The 17,829-nt window shown below is 47.9% G+C and overlaps 1 protein-coding gene across 20 annotated transcripts in view; it reads right to left on the bottom strand.

Annotated features, from left to right (window-relative positions):
• dst (dystonin) overlaps window positions 1–17,829 on the bottom strand; it is a 779,292-nt gene that overhangs the window by 358,301 nt on the left and 403,162 nt on the right. For 12 of the 20 annotated variants that reach the window (XM_072498412.1, XM_072498419.1, XM_072498421.1 and 9 more), the window contains 4 exons: window positions 17,540–17,647; window positions 15,257–15,355; window positions 9,515–12,238; window positions 5,706–8,021 (listed from right to left, as the gene is read on the bottom strand). In XM_072498412.1, the coding sequence (XP_072354513.1) occupies window positions 5,706–8,021; window positions 9,515–12,238; window positions 15,257–15,355; window positions 17,540–17,647 (5,247 nt within the window). The remainder of the gene's footprint in view (window positions 1–5,705; window positions 8,022–9,514; window positions 12,239–15,256; window positions 15,356–17,539; window positions 17,648–17,829) is intronic. The other 8 variants (XM_072498427.1, XM_072498428.1, XM_072498431.1 and 5 more) reach the window with 3 other exon arrangements.

Raw genomic sequence — 17,829 nt, 5'->3', positions numbered from 1 at the left:
ACGCTCCACATTGGGTGGACTTAGAGATAGGGGAGGAAACAGAAGGGCGCCCACCCTGGAGAATGGACATGGGACTAGTGGCAGATGAGGGGGTGTGTCTAAGGGTGAGGGGGTGCATTGAAAAGTACTTGGAACTCAATGACAATGGGGAGGTCCAGGTGGGAGTGGTCTGGGAGGCGCTGAAGGCAGTGGTTAGAGGGGAGCTGATATCAATAAGGGCACATAAAGGAAAGCAGGAGAGTAGGGAACGGGAGCGGTTGCTGCAAGAACTTCTGAGGGTGGACAGGCAATATGCGGAGGCACCGGAGGAGGGACTGTACAGGGAAAGGCAAAGGCTACACGTAGAATTTGACTTGCTGACAACGGGTACTGCAGAGGCACAGTGGAGGAAGGCACAGGGTGTACAGTACGAATATGGGGAGAAGGCGAGCAGGTTGCTGGCCCACCAATTGAGGAAAAGGGGAGCAGCGAGGGAAATAGGGGGAGTGAGGGATGAGGAAGGAGAGATGGAGCGGGGAGCAGAGAGAGTGAATGGAGTGTTCAAGGCATTTTATAAAAAATTATACGAAGCTCAACCCCCGGATGGGAGGGAGAGAATGATGGGCTTTCTGGACCGGCTGGAATTTCCCAAGGTGGAGGAGCAGGAAAGGGTGGGACTGGGAGCACAGATTGAAATAGAGGAAGTAGTGAAAGGAATTAGGAGCATGCAGGCGGGGAAGGCTCCGGGACCGGATGGATTCCCAGTTGAATTTTACAGGAAATATGTGGACTTGCTCGCCCCGCTACTGATGAGGACCTTTAATGAGGCAAAGGAAAGGGGACAGCTGCCCCCGACTATGTCTGAGGCAACGATATCGCTTCTCCTAAAGAAGGAAAAGGACCCGCTGCAATGCGGGTCCTATAGACCTATTTCCCTCCTAAATGTAGACGCTAAGATTCTGGCAAAGGTAATGGCAATGAGGATAGAGGATTGTGTCCCAAGGGTGGTCCATGAGGACCAAACTGGGTTTGTGAAGGGGAGACAGCTGAATACGAATATACGGAGGCTGCTAGGGGTAATGATGATGCCCCCACCAGAGGGGGAAGCGGAGATAGTGGTGGCGATGGATGCCGAGAAAGCATTTGATAGAGTGGAGTGGGATTATTTGTGGGAGGTGCTGAGGAGATTTGGTTTTGGAGATGAGTATGTTGGATGGTTGCAGCTGTTGTATAGGGCCCCAGTGGCGAGTGTGGTCACGAATGGACGGGGATCTGCATACTTTCGGCTCCATAGAGGGACAAGGCAGGGATGCCCTCTGTCCCCATTACTGTTTGCACTGGCGATTGAGCCCCTGGCAATAGCATTGAGGGGTTCCAAGAAGTGGAGGAGAGTACTTAGAGGAGGAGAAGATCACCGGGTATCTCTGTATGCGGATGATTTGTTGTTATATGTAGCGGACCCGGCGGAGGGGATGCCAGAGATAATGCGGACACTTCGGGAGTTTGGAGAATTCTCAGGATATAAACTGAACATGGAGAAAAGTGAGTTGTTTGTGGTGCATCCAGGCGAGCAGAGCAGAGAAATAGAGGACTTTCCGCTGAGGAAGGTAACAAGGGACTTTCGTTACTTGGGGATCCAGATAGCTAAGAATTGGGGTACATTGCATAGGTTAAATTTAACGCGATTGGTGGAACAAATGGAGGAGGACTTCAAGAGATGGGACATGGTATCCCTGTCACTGGCAGGGAGGGTGCAGGCAGTTAAAATGGTAGTCCTCCCGAGATTCCTCTTTGTGTTTCAGTGCCTCCCGGTGGTGATCACGAAGGCTTTTTTCAAAAGGATCGAAAAGAGTATCATGAGTTTTGTGTGGGCTGGGAAGACCCCGAGAGTGAGGAAGGGATTCTTACAGCGTAGTAGGGATAGGGGGGGGCTGGCACTACCGAGCCTAAGTGAGTACTACTGGGCCGCCAATATCTCAATGGTGAGTAAGTGGATGGGGGAAGAGGAGGGAGCGGCGTGGAAGAGATTGGAGAGGGCGTCCTGTAGGGGGACTAGCCTACAAGCTATGGTGACGGCCCCATTGCCGTTCTCACCGAAGAAATACACCACAAGCCCGGTGGTGGTGGCGACTTTGAAAATTTGGGGACAGTGGAGACGGCATAGGGGAAAGACGGGAGCCTTGGTGGGGTCCCCGATAAGAAACAACCATAGGTTTGCCCCGGGGAGAATGGATGGGGGATTTGGAATATGGCAAAGAGCAGGAGTAACGCAACTGAAAGATCTGTTTGTGGATGGGAAGTTCGCAAGTCTGGGAGCGCTGACCGAGAAATATGGGTTGCCCCAAGGGAATGCATTCCGGTATATGCAACTGAGGGCTTTTGCGAGGCAGCAGGTGAGGGAATTCCCGCAGCTCCCGACGCATGAGGTGCAGGACAGAGTAATCTCAAAGACATGGGTGGGGAACGGTAAGGTGTCAGATATATATAGGGAAATGAGGGACGAGGGGGAGATTATGGTAGATGAGCTGAAAGGGAAATGGGAAGAAGAGCTGGGGGAGGAGATTGAGGAGGGGCTGTGGGCGGATGCCCTAAGTAGGGTAAACTCATCGTCCTCGTGTGCCAGGCTAAGCCTGATTCAATTTAAGGTGTTACACAGGGCGCATATGACTGGAGCACGGCTCAGTAAATTTTTTGGGGTAGAGGATAGGTGTGCGAGATGCTCGAGAAGCCCAGCGAATCACACCCACATGTTCTGGTCATGTCCGGCACTACAGGGGTTCTGGGTGGGGGTGACAAAGGTGCTTTCGAAAGTAGTGGGGGTCCAGGTCGAACCAAGCTGGGGGTTGGCTATATTTGGGGTTGCACAAGAGCCGGGAGTGCAGGAGGCGAGAGAGGCCGATGTTTTAGCCTTTGCGTCCCTAGTAGCCCGGCGCAGGATACTGTTGATGTGGAAGGAAGCCAAGCCCCCGGGGGTGGAGACCTGGATAAATGACATGGCAGGGTTTATAAAGCTGGAACGGATTAAGTTCGTCCTAAGGGGATCGGCTCAAGGGTTCACCAGGCGGTGGCAACCGTTCGTCGAATACCTCACAGAAAGATAGAGGGAATGGAAAAGAAGAAGGCAGCAGCAGCAGCCCGGGGGGGGGGGGATCCAGAAGGAGTCTCCGGGTTATTAATACATATGTATAATATGTAGAGGTCGTTGCTATAAATAATTGTATATTGGATTGTTAAACCATATTTTTGGAGAGTGTTTATCTGAGACAAGGCAGTTGCCATTTAGTTTTAGTTTTCGTTTTTGTTATATATTATTTATTCTTTGTTTATAAAACAGGTCATTGTTATTTATACTGTTATATTATTGTGTAAGGGATACACAATGTACTGTGATGGTTGACCAAAAATCTTCAATAAAATATTATTAAAAAAAAAAGAGGAACTTGTCAAGAGGAAGAAGGAGGCTTATGTAAAGATGAGACATGAAGGTTCAGTTAGCGCGCTCAAGAGTTACAAGATGGCTAGGAAGGACCTAAAGAGAGAGCTAAGAAGAGCCAGGAGGGGACATGAGAAGTCTTTGGCAGGTAGGATCAAGGATAACCCTAAAGCTTTCTACAGGTATGTCAGGAATATAAGAATGACTAGGGTAAGAGTAGGGCCAGTCAAGGACAGTAGTGGGAAGTTGTGCTTGGAGTCCGAGGAGATAGGAGAGGTGCTAAATTAATATTTTTCGTCAGTATTCACACAGGAAAAAGACAATGTTGTCGAGGAGAATACGGAGATTCAGGCTACCAGACTAGAAGGGCTTGAGGTTCATAAGGAGGAGGTGTTAACAATTCTGGGAAGTGTGAATATAGATAAGTCCCCTGGGCCGGATGGGATTTATCCTAGGATTCTCTGGGAAGCTAGGGAGGAGATTGCTGAGCCTTTGGCTTTGATCTTTAAGTCATCTTTGTCTACGGGAATAGTGCCAGAAGACTGGAGGAAAGCAAATGTTGTCCCCTTGTTCAAGAAGAGGAGTAGAGACAACCCCGGTAACTATAGACCAGTGAGCCTTACTTCGGTTGTGGGCAATATCTTGGAAAGGTTTATAAGAGATAGGGTGTATAATCATCTGGAAAAGAATAATTTGATTAGAGATAGTCAACGCGGTTTTGTGAAGGGTAGGTCGTCCTCACAAACCTTATTGAGTTCTTTGAGAAGGTGACCAAACAGGTGGATGAGGGTAAAGCAGTTGATGTGGTGTCTATGGATTTCAGTAAAGCGTTTGATAAGGTTCCCCACGGTAGGCTACTGCAGAAAATACGGAAGCATGGGATTCAGGGAGATTTAGCAGTTTGGATCAGAAATTGGCTAGCTGGAAAAAGACAAAGGGTGGTGGTTGATGGGAAATGTTCAGACTGGAGTCCAGTTACTAGTGGTATGCCACAAGGATCTGTTTTGGGGCCACTGCTGTTTGTCATTTTTATAAATTACCTGGAGGAGGGCGTAGAAGGATGGGTGAGTAAATTTGCCGATGACACTAAAGTCGGTGACGTTGTGGACAGTGCGGAAGGATGTTACAAGTTACAGAGGGACCTAGATCAGCTGCAGCGCTGGGCTGAGAGGTGGCAAATGGAGTTTAATGCAGAAAAGTGTGAGGTGATTCATTTTGGAAGGAATAACAGGAAGACAGAGTACTGGGCTAATGGTAAGATTCTTGGCAGTGTGGACGAGCAGAGTGATCTCGGTGTCCATGTACATCGATCCCTGAAAGTTGCCACTCGGGTTGAGAGGGTTGTTAAGAAGGCGTACGGTGTGTTAGCTTTTATTGGTAGAGGGATTGAGTTTCGGAGCCATGAGGTCACGTTGCAGCTGTACAAAACTCTGGTGCGGCCGCATTTGGAGTATTGCGTGCAATTCTGGTCGCTGCATTATAGGAAGGATGTGGAAGCATTGGAAAGGGTGCAGAGGAGATTTACCAGAATGTTGCCTGGTATGGAGGGAAGATCTTATGAGGAAAGGCTGAGGGACTTGAGGCTCTTTCGTTAGAGAGAAGAAGGTTAAGAGGTGACTTAATTGAGGCATACAAGATGATCAGAGGATTGGATAGGGTGGACAGTGAGAGCCTTTTTCCTCGGATGGTGATGTCTAGCACGAGGGGACATAACTTTAAATTGAGGGGAGATAGATATAGGACAGAAGTCAGAGGTAGGTTCTTTACTCAGACAGTAGTAGGGGCATGGAATGCCCTGCCTGCAACAGTAGTGGACGCGCCAACACTAAGGGCATTCAAATGGTCATTGGATAGACATATGGACGATAAGGGAATAGTGTAGATGGGCTTTAGAGTGGTTTCACAGGTCGGCGCAACATCGAGGGCTGAAGGGCCTGTACTGCGCTGTAATGTTCCATGTTATATGTCTCCCCAATGGAGCCCCGCCTCCCAATGGAGCCCCGCCTCCCAATGGAGCCCCGCCTCCCCAATGGAACCCCGTCTTCCCAATGGAGCCCCGTCTTCCCAATGGAGCCCCGTCTTCCCAATGGAGCTCCGCCTCCCCAATGGGGCCCCGCCTCCCCAATGGGGCCCCGCCTCCCCAGGGGAGGCGATCACATATATAAAACCCACTCCCTATTATGATGTGGTCCACTATCAGTGGAGAGCCAGTAGCCAAAGCAAGCAGATCATCACAAAAACTCCCCCAAGCAACATGAGATTTTTCTCAAGCCAATTTGAGACTGAAGTATACCTCTGACGGCGGTTTAAAAGTTCCTAATGGCCTAATAGTTTGCTTTCTTTCCTCAAGCAGTCCAAGAGGCCTCGTTTCCAGTAATTTGTTTCGAATGGCATCGTATTTTGTTTCCACCAGCCTTGGCACTTTCTGCACGGTCGTCAACTTTCCCTGCACAGCAGTATGCTGGGTAGTCAGGACAGATTGTCGACTGCACGGTTCCTTCGCCAAAAACTCCACTTCAATTAAGGATGTCATTGGCCTTGCACCTGCAGTCAGGTGATAGTTTTCTTCCAACACAACTCTCTTCTGGTCCTTCCCTTCACTCCACTCCATATTGTACTGGCAGTTCCTCGTTTGCCTGATTAAATCCTCTGCCATGTGATTAGATTGTTCGACTCTGCCCCCGAGCTCTATGTTCCAGTTGTGTTCATGCTGGTGATTATCCTTCCTCATGTGCTGCTGGGCTAGGTCCAGTTTGACACTGAACTCTTGCATCTGCAGGCGCTGCATTCTGACCTCCCCTTCCAGGACTCCCTTCTCCATTTTAACAGCAGAGAGCTCAGCTTGGAGTTCCCCCACACTTCTAGCATCCACCTGCTGAGCAGCCATCAACTCAGCCAGCTGAAGCTTCAGCTGCTCTTTCAACTGCTGGCCATTGTCAACCTCCTCCTGTAGCTGCTGAGCTCGCAGCTCTTGTTCCTGCACCTCGCTCGCTTTCCGAATTAGCTGCTCTTGCGTATTTGTCAGCTGCTCACTCAAGCAGTCCACGTGCATTCTCTGAGCATCCCCTCTCTGATCCGCCACCTTTCTCTCTGTCTTCATGGAATGAAGTTCAGACTTCACGCTGATCACAATCAGGTCTGCTCTTTGCTTCGCAGACTTCAGCTCCTCAACCTTCTGGTTCAATTCGGTGGCCGTCTGTTTGTGATGTGCCAGCTCATCTTCCACTTTCCTGACCGCCTGCTGTTGGAAGTGCTCGATATTCACCTTCTTCTCCAAAGTCTCTTGTACTTTTTTTAATGTCTCTTGCAACACATTGTTTTCCCTTCTCTGAAACTCTATCCTTTCCTCAGCCAATATTTTATCATTCTGAAGATGATTGGATTCAACCTTTAAGCGGCTGGCAACATCATCAGCCCGACTGCAAGCCAGCGCAAGTTCCGTCACCTTGTCCTCGAGCTCCCTCGATATGCGTTGGCTGTTGGCTAACTTATTCTCCAGCTCCCTGGTCTTTTGCTCCCAGTCCTTCTCCCCACGGCTCATCCGCCTCTCTGCTGCCTCTAGTTGTTCTTTTGAATTATCGGCTGCTGCCTTGTAGGTCGACGCTTGCTGCTCGGCAAGGCTACTAACCTGACGGAGTGCCTCGATTTCCTCTTCCAGGCGCTGGCAGCGGGACTGTGTGCTCGCGCAGTCCTGTGAAAGCGCCTGAGCAGTCAGCCTGAAATCCTCGTTCCTGTATTGGCTGTCCCTCAGCTCGCGTTCCAGGTGTGCCAGCTTCTGCCGATAATCCTCCACTTCCTCACGCGCCTGTTTCAGTTCTGCCTGGGCATTCTCAAGCTTGAGGCGCAGGCTGCTTGACTCTGTCCTGCGCAAGGAAGCTTTGTGTTCCGCTGCATCCAAGTTCTTTTCGAGAGACCTCGTCTCAGACAGCAAGCTCTGCAAGTCCTTGTATGTCCGGTCATTAATCAGGTGAAATTCGGTGACCGACTTCCTCAGGAACTCTGCTTCATCTGCTGGGGTACCGTGCCCCGCCGTTCTTACCCTCACCGCCAATTGCATTTCCTTGATATAAGCATACATCTGGTCCATGATGTGCTTTATTCTCACTACCTGTTCCACAGTTTCGAGATCAAAGTCGATCCATCCAACAACCTTTGCAACACCGGTTTGCTCAGAAGGTGCATTCTGATCCTCCTGCCCGGGAAGGTGTCCTTCTGACTGCCACCTTTTCATAGGGTCATCCTTAATCCCTCTTACCGGAAAGTGGAGCTCAGACCTGTAGATCGCCAGCTTCAAGCGTTCTAATTCCTGCTCTAACCTGGCTTTCGTCCTCGACATCTCCTCCAACCTGACCTTGTACTGGCTCACCTCCAGGTCAGAATTGTTCCGGCTGCCCATAGCTTCGCGGAGCCTCCTCTCTTCCTCGAGGTCTGACTGTAAATGGGCCATAGCCTGCTCGAGCAGCAGTTTCTTCTCAACAGCCAATCCCAATTCCCCCTTCAGATCATCGACCTTCTGGATTAAGGACAGGTTCTCGTTGACAGCGATGATCAGGCTTTGCTGCTGATGCGGACAAACAATGTCGGTCGAAGCTCCTGGAAACCTTCTCCTCTACAAACAAAATTAAGTGCTCAGTGAGATACAAGTGGGGTGGGTGGTACCGTTTAGAATTTTTTGAAACACTCATTTACAAAACAAGAAAATCCTACATACTTACGGCGGCGTTCTTAGTAAACTGGTAAAATCCAGAGGAACTGCCATTTAAGTTAAGCTACGCCCCATCACCTTTTGCATAAAGCCTCAAGGAAGAGAGTTTTGGTTATTGTTCAATATGGCAAGAAGATCCTCCACCAGAAAAGCAGCAGCGGCACAAGAATATTTTGGACACATGGGAAAAGCAGGAAAAACAGGAGAATGCGTTCAAGCAATAGAACTTTAACATTATTTGTAGCGTCTCCTGCATACAAACTGTGCGCAACCCAGATTGGATATCTTGATTTTTATTCATTCCCGGGGTGGGAGCATCGCCGGCTCGGCCAGCATTTGTTGCCCACGCCTAATGGCTCCCGAGAAGGTGCCGGTGAAGAACCTTCACGAACCACTGCAGCCCATCTGTTAGAGAGTGTGAAGGAATGGTGATGCATGTCCCTCTCTTCAACATACAAGAATTGAATTGGACGTGCAAAATAGTTTTTGAGTGGAATATCTCCTATGGCAAGTTTAGATGTGGGTGTGGGGTGATGGATGTGCCATCAGCACTGTACTCTTAACCTGTTGACACCAACTCTGAATGAATGTGGATCTCTCCTTCATCCTCACAAGCTTGAGAAACTTTCTGCTCCTGACCATGACAAAAATACCTTAAATATCATAATCACACAGGTCCAACATTTAGCTTGTAAAATACTTTTAGTACATCCTTGACACCAATGTTACAACGGATGACATCCCGTACAATAGGGAGATCAGACTCGCACATCACTCCGTGCAACGCAGCATAGCATGTAAGCCACAAGCACTTGGAATGCATCCAGCCTGCGCACTAACTGTCCAAGAATCACCAAAGGCTCCTGGAGTCTGTGGAAATGAAGTGAAAAGTGCCCAACCTATTCCGGGCACGGACTCCACAAGAGAACAGAAACAAAATATTACCTTTGCTCCTTGGGAGATCCGCTCCACCTAGTTGGGCCATCCTTCACAGATGAACTTCCAGTGTAGTCTCCACAGGTCCGTGCCTAAGGCAGCCCTGTCCACTGCTATATCTACCCACGAAAGTCTAATAGCTTTAATAGCACCCAGCAGCCCCTTTAACAGCTACCTGTCAACAGTGGCCCATGTAGCACCCCCAGCACATAATGTGCTAAGCACGGAGAGGACCACAAAATATAATGTTAGATAACTTTATCACTCAGCTCCTTGGCCACACAGTACCCCGATAAGCTAAAAACACATTGTGAACTCCACTTAATATGCTGATGAAAGGAATTATCCACAAGTAACAAAACCTACCTTAAAAATGGTCTCTTATGCGATCTCAAGGACTCTGCAACAATAGTCTTGCTTGTCTTGCATAGATCAGACAGATTTCAGCAACAAACATGTACCTTTTCAGCTCGTCTTGGGAAACCTCCATCTTTGACGTTGGTTCCAGACCCACATTCCCATCTGTTTTCCACTTCACAGCATTCTTCCATCTTCTGCCATTCCAGAAGTTTTGGCACTCGGACCAGCTCCACTTGGGCATTCCCATCCACTTCCCAACATCTATCCACTTCAATACTCGATTCCACTGGTGCATCTGGATTTCTTGGATGGTTTGTTTGGAATCCAATAGTGCCTTCCCCCCCCTGATCCATCCCATCAGGGGCTCCTTGCATTCTTGGGCTTTGCTGGTTTATGAAGAGGTGAGCTGGGTCTGCTGATGCCGACAGCTGCTGTTGCAGGTATCCCACTGGTCTGGTTTCAGTTTGGCTGGGTCTATCTGGCCTGTCACTATCGACCTCTGTCACTTTTCCACCAGTATTCCTCCCAGGCTGTATGGCTATGCCGTTTCCATGGGTGGCAACGGCTGGGGTCATCTTTGCCTTGCCAATCTTTCCCAGTTCACACATGACGCTGTCAGCGAGTCCCTCCTGCCATTTCTCCTTTTCAATCCAAAGGTTCCTTCCTTGGTAAATGCGCTGCAATGTCGCGCTCCTTTCCTGCGTGTCCGCGGTGCAATCCTGATTTGAAGGCTCGGCTGTCGGAAAGTGTTCTTCACGCAGCTGGATCGGATATTCTCTTGCTAGCTCCACACTAAATTCAGACCCCTTAACAGCCCACTGGCTACCTTCACTGCCAACTGACTGGTAATTAGGAACCATTTCAATCGTAGCTTGCGAAATGGAGTTGCTGGACTTTGGTCTCTCGCTCTCATTATTCTTGAATTTTTCAATCTTCAAACTGCCTCCAGCACTTTCTTCCAATTCTCCTGAACTTTCATCATCAGGTTCAAGCAACATCTCGGCAAACTCCAATCCACAGCAACTCACTGCTGCAAATACATCAGGTTTATCCTCCGTGAAATGTGCCCCCTGAGGTTTGGCAGTGAAACTGGTTTCCTTCATGGGTTCCACTTGTTCTGGAATCTCCTTCCACGTGCTCCCAACCTGGGCAATCTCATCACATGCATCTCCCAATTCTTCATTACAATCCTCGTAAATATTTACCCGCTTGAACGTGTCGATGGTATCGAATAGAATGGGTCGATCGACATGGTTTCCTTCTGGTAACTCATTTCTGGGAGGTGGTTCAAGGCCTACAGGTTTGGAGGAGAAGTCAGTTTGATCAGTGATTTTGAGCGCGTCATATTTGCTTTGAGCGCCTGGCGTCAGTGAAATGGATTCTTTATCTCCTATCGTGGTTGTGATTCTCTTTAAGGAAATTTGGTTAACTACACCCATCACCATGTTTCCCCCAGCCATTTCTTCAACTCTCCTCTGCTTTCCCACCGTTACCCCTTGTTCGGAACCTTGTTCAAAAGCCAATTGGCCAGACTTTCCCAGATATATTGATTTGTTGACAGGTGGGGAGTAAAATTCCAATTCTGCTGGATTTGTTGACAAATATTTCTCTTCAAGAGTTGGCCTCTTATTTACCAACAACTCATCCATATGCTGCAAACCCTCCTCAATACAACCCTGTAGCCTTTCACTCTGCCGTTCACCCTGCTGAGCCGCTCCATCCAGCTTCACTTTACGGTTGTCGCACGGTCGTTCTTTCCGAGCATGCAGAATCCCACGGAGCGCAGAACTGGCCTCCCCCACAGCTGCCTTGTCTCTTTTCAGCCCATCAGCCAAGGCCCTCATGTGAAGGATCTCCTCTTCCTGAACTTCTGACCCTTCATCGACCGCTGCTTGTATGAAACTTGTCTGCCCTTTCTCCGGACATTTTCCAGGTTTTATTATGGGATCAAAGTCAAGCAGATGTTCAGCAGTATCGTCGCCAGGGCGGTCAACAAATTGCCTCTCAATCTCATTCCGCTGCATTTGACGAGTTGGCTCCTTTTGCTTCGTATATTCGGTTTGTGGTAAAGTTACTTCTTGGGCTGAAGCAGTGCCTTTGGTTTTATGCCTTGGCTCTCCCATCAGATTGGCACTTTGGTCTTCCACTGGAGTTCTATGTTCTAGAACGGAGTTCTGTCCGGGACAGCTGTTTGTGATGTCCTCTGGGTTACCCAGATTTTCAGTGGTGAGCTGCCCTACATCCATTGCACGTGATCCTTGGACTTTTGAGCACGATGCATCTATTTCTTCACCAGCTGCTTTGCGAACAATCACAGTACCGTGACAGGTAAGCATGTGGGACTGCATTTGATCTTCAAACTTTTCTGCTTCCCGTTGAGCAAGGAATCTCGCTGCCCCCACCGGAACAAACGGTCTGACCCTTTTTTCCTCTTCACCGTGTGACTTTTCCTCGTCACGTCCAGCTCTCTCCCCTTCTTCTGCATGCACTACCTCATTTGCAAAGTATGCATTTGGGAATAGAACCCTCCCTGTCATTGGTTCGAGTTTGGACACACACTCCCTCTCCCAATCCTTTGGTCTTCTATCGTAGAGGAACCATTTCTGCGCAGCCATCACTTGTTTTGTGGTGTTATCAACCTTTTCTGTGGCCTCGTTGCTCAAGCATCGGGCTTCCCCCCTCTCTCCCTGGGTCTGCAGAGACCCTGCACCCATTTTCAGGTTGGTTCGCCCTCCTTCACCCATTGCAGCTTCAATCCAGCCTCTTGCTTGGGCAACCTCAGGAGCATCGTTCACCAGACAGTCCTTCACACCTTCAGCTGAAGTCTAAGCGTAATGGTACAGGTGGGCATTAATATTACGTTCTTTAACAAGTGGCAGTGCTGATTTGTTTTGAAAGGAAATCAGTTTGGAGAAGTGGCAGACAGAGAGAGCCCGCTAGATTAACCTCAGCCCAGCCAGGCAGCTGATGGAGATTCATTGACTGATTTCAAGAAGCATTTCATTGATAGTTTCAGAGTATCAAAAAACAAATCGATTCTCCAATTATGGAAGAGAAAACAAATCAACGACAGCACAAAGACAGATCATTGAACCTTTTACTGCCAACTTGGGGCTTACTCAATGTAAGAGAAGTGCTCATCCTAAATATAGATGCAGAATTAGAAATCGATTGTTTTCGGGTTCACAATGACTGGAAAATAACCATCTGTTAATAAGTAAGTTGAAACATTATCCTGACAAGTTGGCAGTGATGATGTTAACAAGGAAAGCAATCATGATGTAAAGTGGAAATGATTATGAAGCCATATTGATTGGATTCGTTCAAATCTGTAATTTGATTTTTATAATCAGAACTGACATGTCTGAAAGCAAAAGGTTCTGAACAGCTGTGTCCACACTCACACGCACATGGCACACACCACACGCTCACACACGCATGCAGGCACATGGCACACACACGCAGACACATGGCACACACACACACACCGCACACTCACAGGCACATGGCGCACACACACACACCGCACACGCACATACCGCATGCTCACACACGCACATGGCACACACACACCATACACACACGAATGCTGGCACAGGGCACAAACACACCACACACGCATGCAGGCACATGCACACACCGCACACACAGGCACATGGCACACACCGCACACTCACATGCGCATGGTGCACACACACACATGCAGGCACATGGCACACACACCACACGCTCACACAAACTGCATGCTCGCGCGCACACACTGCTCACTTACACATACACCCACAGCATGTTCACACACCCACTGCACGTGTACGCTCAAACACTGCACGCGTATGCTCACACACACTGCACGCGCTCACACACACTGCACGCGCTCACACACTGCACGCGCTCACACACACTGCACGCGCTCACACACACGCTGCATGCGCTCACACATGCACTTCACGCTCACACACACTACACGCTAACACCACCCTGCACGCTCACACACACATTGCACGCTCACACACACTGCACATTCACACACACACTGCACGCTCGCAACACCACACGCTCGCAACACACCACACACACACTGCATGTTCGCACGCACACAATGCACGTGCATGCGCACCACACACGTGCGCACACACATCGCACGCACGCACAAAAGACTACATTTGAGTCCTCTAGTTGGGTCCTCTGTTTGCCTCACCGTACCGTTTAAAATGCAGTGTCTTGGTAGTTGGTTCCATTTTTCAGGCTGCACCAACTCAAATTCGTAGGGCTTTTTGCAAATAGCAAACATACATATGAAATCGGTCACAATATTTAATGTGAGTGCAATCAGAGGCACAATGAAGGTGGATGAGTTTGCAGTATAGAAACGGGACAGGCAGCAAAAGCTGACAGCAATCCTTTACTATTACTCCTGGTCTTTAAAAAAAATTAAATCATACATTACAGAGTATCAAAGACTCAGATTCTTTAACCTATCTCAATACAGGTCAAATGTACAGGTTGGTGAATTTTGAAATTTTTAAATAAATACTTGGGTTGCACAGAATGATTCCGGTACAACAGGCCTGCTTTAGCCCTGCACCAACTAAAAACAGGACAAGTACTGGCCAGATTTATTTCAAAGACCCAGCAGTAATCACAACAAAATGCTGTCCCACAGCAGGAGGTGTGACTAGCTTCCCTTCAACAGGAGACACCTGCCAGCACTTGAAGCACCACCACCGGTATTTGATGCAAAGGGATTCAGAGAGGCGGATCACCATTATTGACAGCAGGTGGCAGCAGCACACAACTAACATAACATTCTGAACAGAGCTCAACATCACAAGTTACTAACACTGTTAATTCACCCATTCACAGTACCCCCAAACTCCACCCACTGCCATTACTGCACCTAATTCTTTCTGGAATTATTTTAAATCCATCATTCTACAATGCATCCCATACATTGTGGGATCTCCCTGTGTTTTTTTTTTAAATGACAACTGAAATACCCCTGTAAAGCACTTGGGGACATTCTGACTGGTGAGAGGAACTATAGAAATGCAACTCTTCTATTTTTATTCACTTCCTCTCCGAGGCTGGACAGGTAAACCCTTGCTAGGCCTGTCACACATTTTCCAATTTTACCAATTGATTTATCTTCCAATTCTGGACACGGGTTCCACCACTCTCTTCAAGGGTGTGAACTAACCCACCCAATGCTATTTTCCACATAGAATCCCTAAGGTGCAGAAGAAGGCATTTTAGCCCACCGACACTCTGAAAGAGAACCCTAACTAGGCCCACACCCCCGCACACTATCCCCGTAACCCCACCTAACCTTTGGAGACAAAGGGGCAATTTAACATGGCCAATCCACCTAATCTGCACATCTCTGGACTGCGGGAGGGAACCAGAGCTCCGGGAGGAAGAACATCTTTCGTTTTGCACGTCAGACAGTAACCCCCTCTGCCGTGGTCACGTCACTGCAGGGCCTGCATTTCTAGTAGCCGGGGGGGGGGGGGGGGGGGGGGGGGGAGGGGGTGCAAGACAGGCCAACCACTCCCAGTCTCACACCCCTCAAGTCAATGCCCCTCTCAAGCTGGCTGTTGTCATCTATATATGGATGGCCTGAGTGACAACTCGCCACGCAACAGAACACCTGAAATCTCTCTCAGTAACTAAGTCGACAGGATCAAATTCACCCATTATCCTAACTTCACCCTGGTACAGCACAATGTGTGTCCAAAAAAGGTGAGCACACTCTCTCCCTCATGAACTCAATCCTATTACTTTCAATTTGAAAATTTGAAGAACTGAAAACCATTTGGAGGATATTAATTTGCTGCAATTCTTACCCCTTCCTCCTCTGATCTTTTCAAAGCATCGCTGGCAAACTTCACATACTGGGTCATCAGGGTCACCAAGGCCGTGTAACGCGTGCGGAGGTCCATGAACTACAATACAGACACAAAGAAAAGTGGGGCCAAAGTTAGCACAAGGCCCAGTATTTTAACCTCTCACACAGAGTGGAAATTTTACAATTTGAAACTAGACAGAGCAAACTATTTAAAGTTGCAAAGCCACCTTCCAAGGTTAAGGTTAAAAATCGGAACGTGTGTGCGCGCGCCCAATGATTGTATGAGGTCCAAATGTTTGGGGTGGGGTTTAATAAATTTGCTCTTTCTACAACTCAAGGAATCTTTGTTTGGTTGGCTCCGCATTGCTCACTGCGTAAATAGTCGAATACATTGGGATTCTCCTCATGAAAAATGAACTTAAACTTTTGCCAACTGAGGTGGTTGAAAAGAAGGAAGCCAGTTCACTGGTCGTAACAGAATGGTTAATTCATTCAGTTGTTGCCTGATAATAATAATCTTTATTCGTGTCACAGGTAGGCTTACATTAACACTGCAATGAAGTTACTGTGAAAATTCCGATGCCTGTTCGGGTACACTGAAGGAGAATTCAGAATGTCTAATTCACCTGCCAGCACGTCTTTCGGGACTTGTGGGAGGAAACCGGAGCACAGGGAGGAAACCCACGGAGACACGGGGAGAACGTGCAGACTTCGCACAGACAGTGACCCAAGCCGGGAATCGAACCTGGGACCCTGGTACTGTGAAGCAACAGTGCTAACCATTGTGCTCCCATGCCGCAGCGAGTTTCTGTGAGAAGGCTGGGGGAAATCCGCTTTGTGTACCAGTCAGAGATTTCTGCTGATTAGCACCCAGCTACAAGCTCTCTCTGTCTCAGCAAATGTCTGCCTCTGTCGTACGTTCTCCAAGGAGGCATCCGCGGAAGGAGTTTCCCCTTATCCCTTCATCATAACCCGTCATGATTTTTAGCCTCCCCTTAACCTTTTACCCAAGTCCTGAAGAAGAGTCATGTTTGACTCCAATTCGACCAACAAAATTATTTGATTGGTGAATCAGTCAAGGCCTTAATAAGATTTCTCGAGAGTGATTCTTGTTAAACCTGAATTCCAGTTAATTGGATGAGGTGAGGCAGAAACATGCGGAATTGCACATTGCTGGAGTGAGAGAAAGGTATAAAAAGAGAGGAGGTAAAACTGATAGAATTCAACAAGGTTTGGGCGACCATCCCCATTGGCTTGAGACATGTTAGGCGGTGAATTTTCCAGCAATTCGTTATTACCCTTAATGTCTGAGGAATATTCAATTAGCAGCTGTCATTGTGTGTAATTATTATTAATAGTTATCATGGTAAGTGTAAAATTATTCATAATTGTGCATGTATAATTACTGCCATTAATGGGTTTCATTGTATTCCTACTAATGTCTTTACACGTTATCGTATGGGAAAACTTATGACCTTATAAGTAAAAACATCCATTCTCTCACCAACAAGCTTTAATGAGCCAACTGTCCAGATTAACCATATCAGGCAGTGACATAGTAGGACTGAGGTCCTCAGGACATCATCACATTGGCATTACTCTGCAAAGCAACATTGCTGCTTTATGGCATAGAGTCAGAAATAATAACATTTTCTTTCAGGGTCACTGCCCTGCTACTTGAAAAATGAATTTCACCCAATGGCCTACCGCTTTGAAACAAGGATTCCTCAGCCACACTCTCACCCTCCTACACATATTTCTTTATATGGAGTCGAGTCAAACATCACAGAAGGAGGTCATTCTGTCCACTGTGTGTCTGTCTTTGAAAGACCTACCTGATCAGCCCCACTTACTTGCTCTTTCGCCAGAGCCGTACAACTATTTTTGTACATGCAATTCCCATTTGATGGTTAATACTGAATCTTCTTCTGCCACCCTTTCATTCCAGATCACAAAACCTGTTGCGATCTCCTCTGGTTCCTTTCCCAAATATCTTCAACCTGTGTTCTCTGTTTATAGACCCTCCTGCCTGCGGAAGGAGTTTCCCCTTATCCCTTCATCATAACCCTTCATGATTTTGAGCCTCCCCTTAACCTTTTACCCAAGTCCTGAAGAAGAGTCATGTTTGACTCCAAGCTCTGTTTCTCTCTCCACAGATGCTGCCTGACCTGCTGGGTATTTTCCAGCACTCTGCTTTTACTCTACTTAACCTTCTGTGCACCGAGAACAAATCTTAGAATCTTCGTCGGGAATGAAAATGTACAAAGTTAATATTTGCCACCTCTTGCACAATGGCATCTGATGAGCTCTGCATTCTGCGCCGTTTGACTGGCGACTTCTGCTGGGAGTCGACCATAGCTTTGTAAGTCATCAGCTGGAGCTCGTATTCCTGCGAGCGGAAGAAGACACACTGGAATCATTATTACGTCATTGATTCATTCAAAGCACCGTCAACAAGACCCAGCCAAGAAGAACCATTAATATCACTGGCCATGCTTCCCATTTCTACAAAACCTTAGTAGCTCCCCCAACCACAAAATAAACTAACCATTCAGTAGTAGTGCATTGTTA

Source organism: Scyliorhinus torazame, chromosome 4 (assembly GCF_047496885.1).
Source record: "Scyliorhinus torazame isolate Kashiwa2021f chromosome 4, sScyTor2.1, whole genome shotgun sequence".
NCBI classification, from domain to species: Eukaryota; Metazoa; Chordata; class Chondrichthyes; order Carcharhiniformes; family Scyliorhinidae; genus Scyliorhinus; species Scyliorhinus torazame.
Note: the sequence above shows the minus strand (reverse complement) of the source record. Positions and strands in the feature narration are given on the sequence as shown.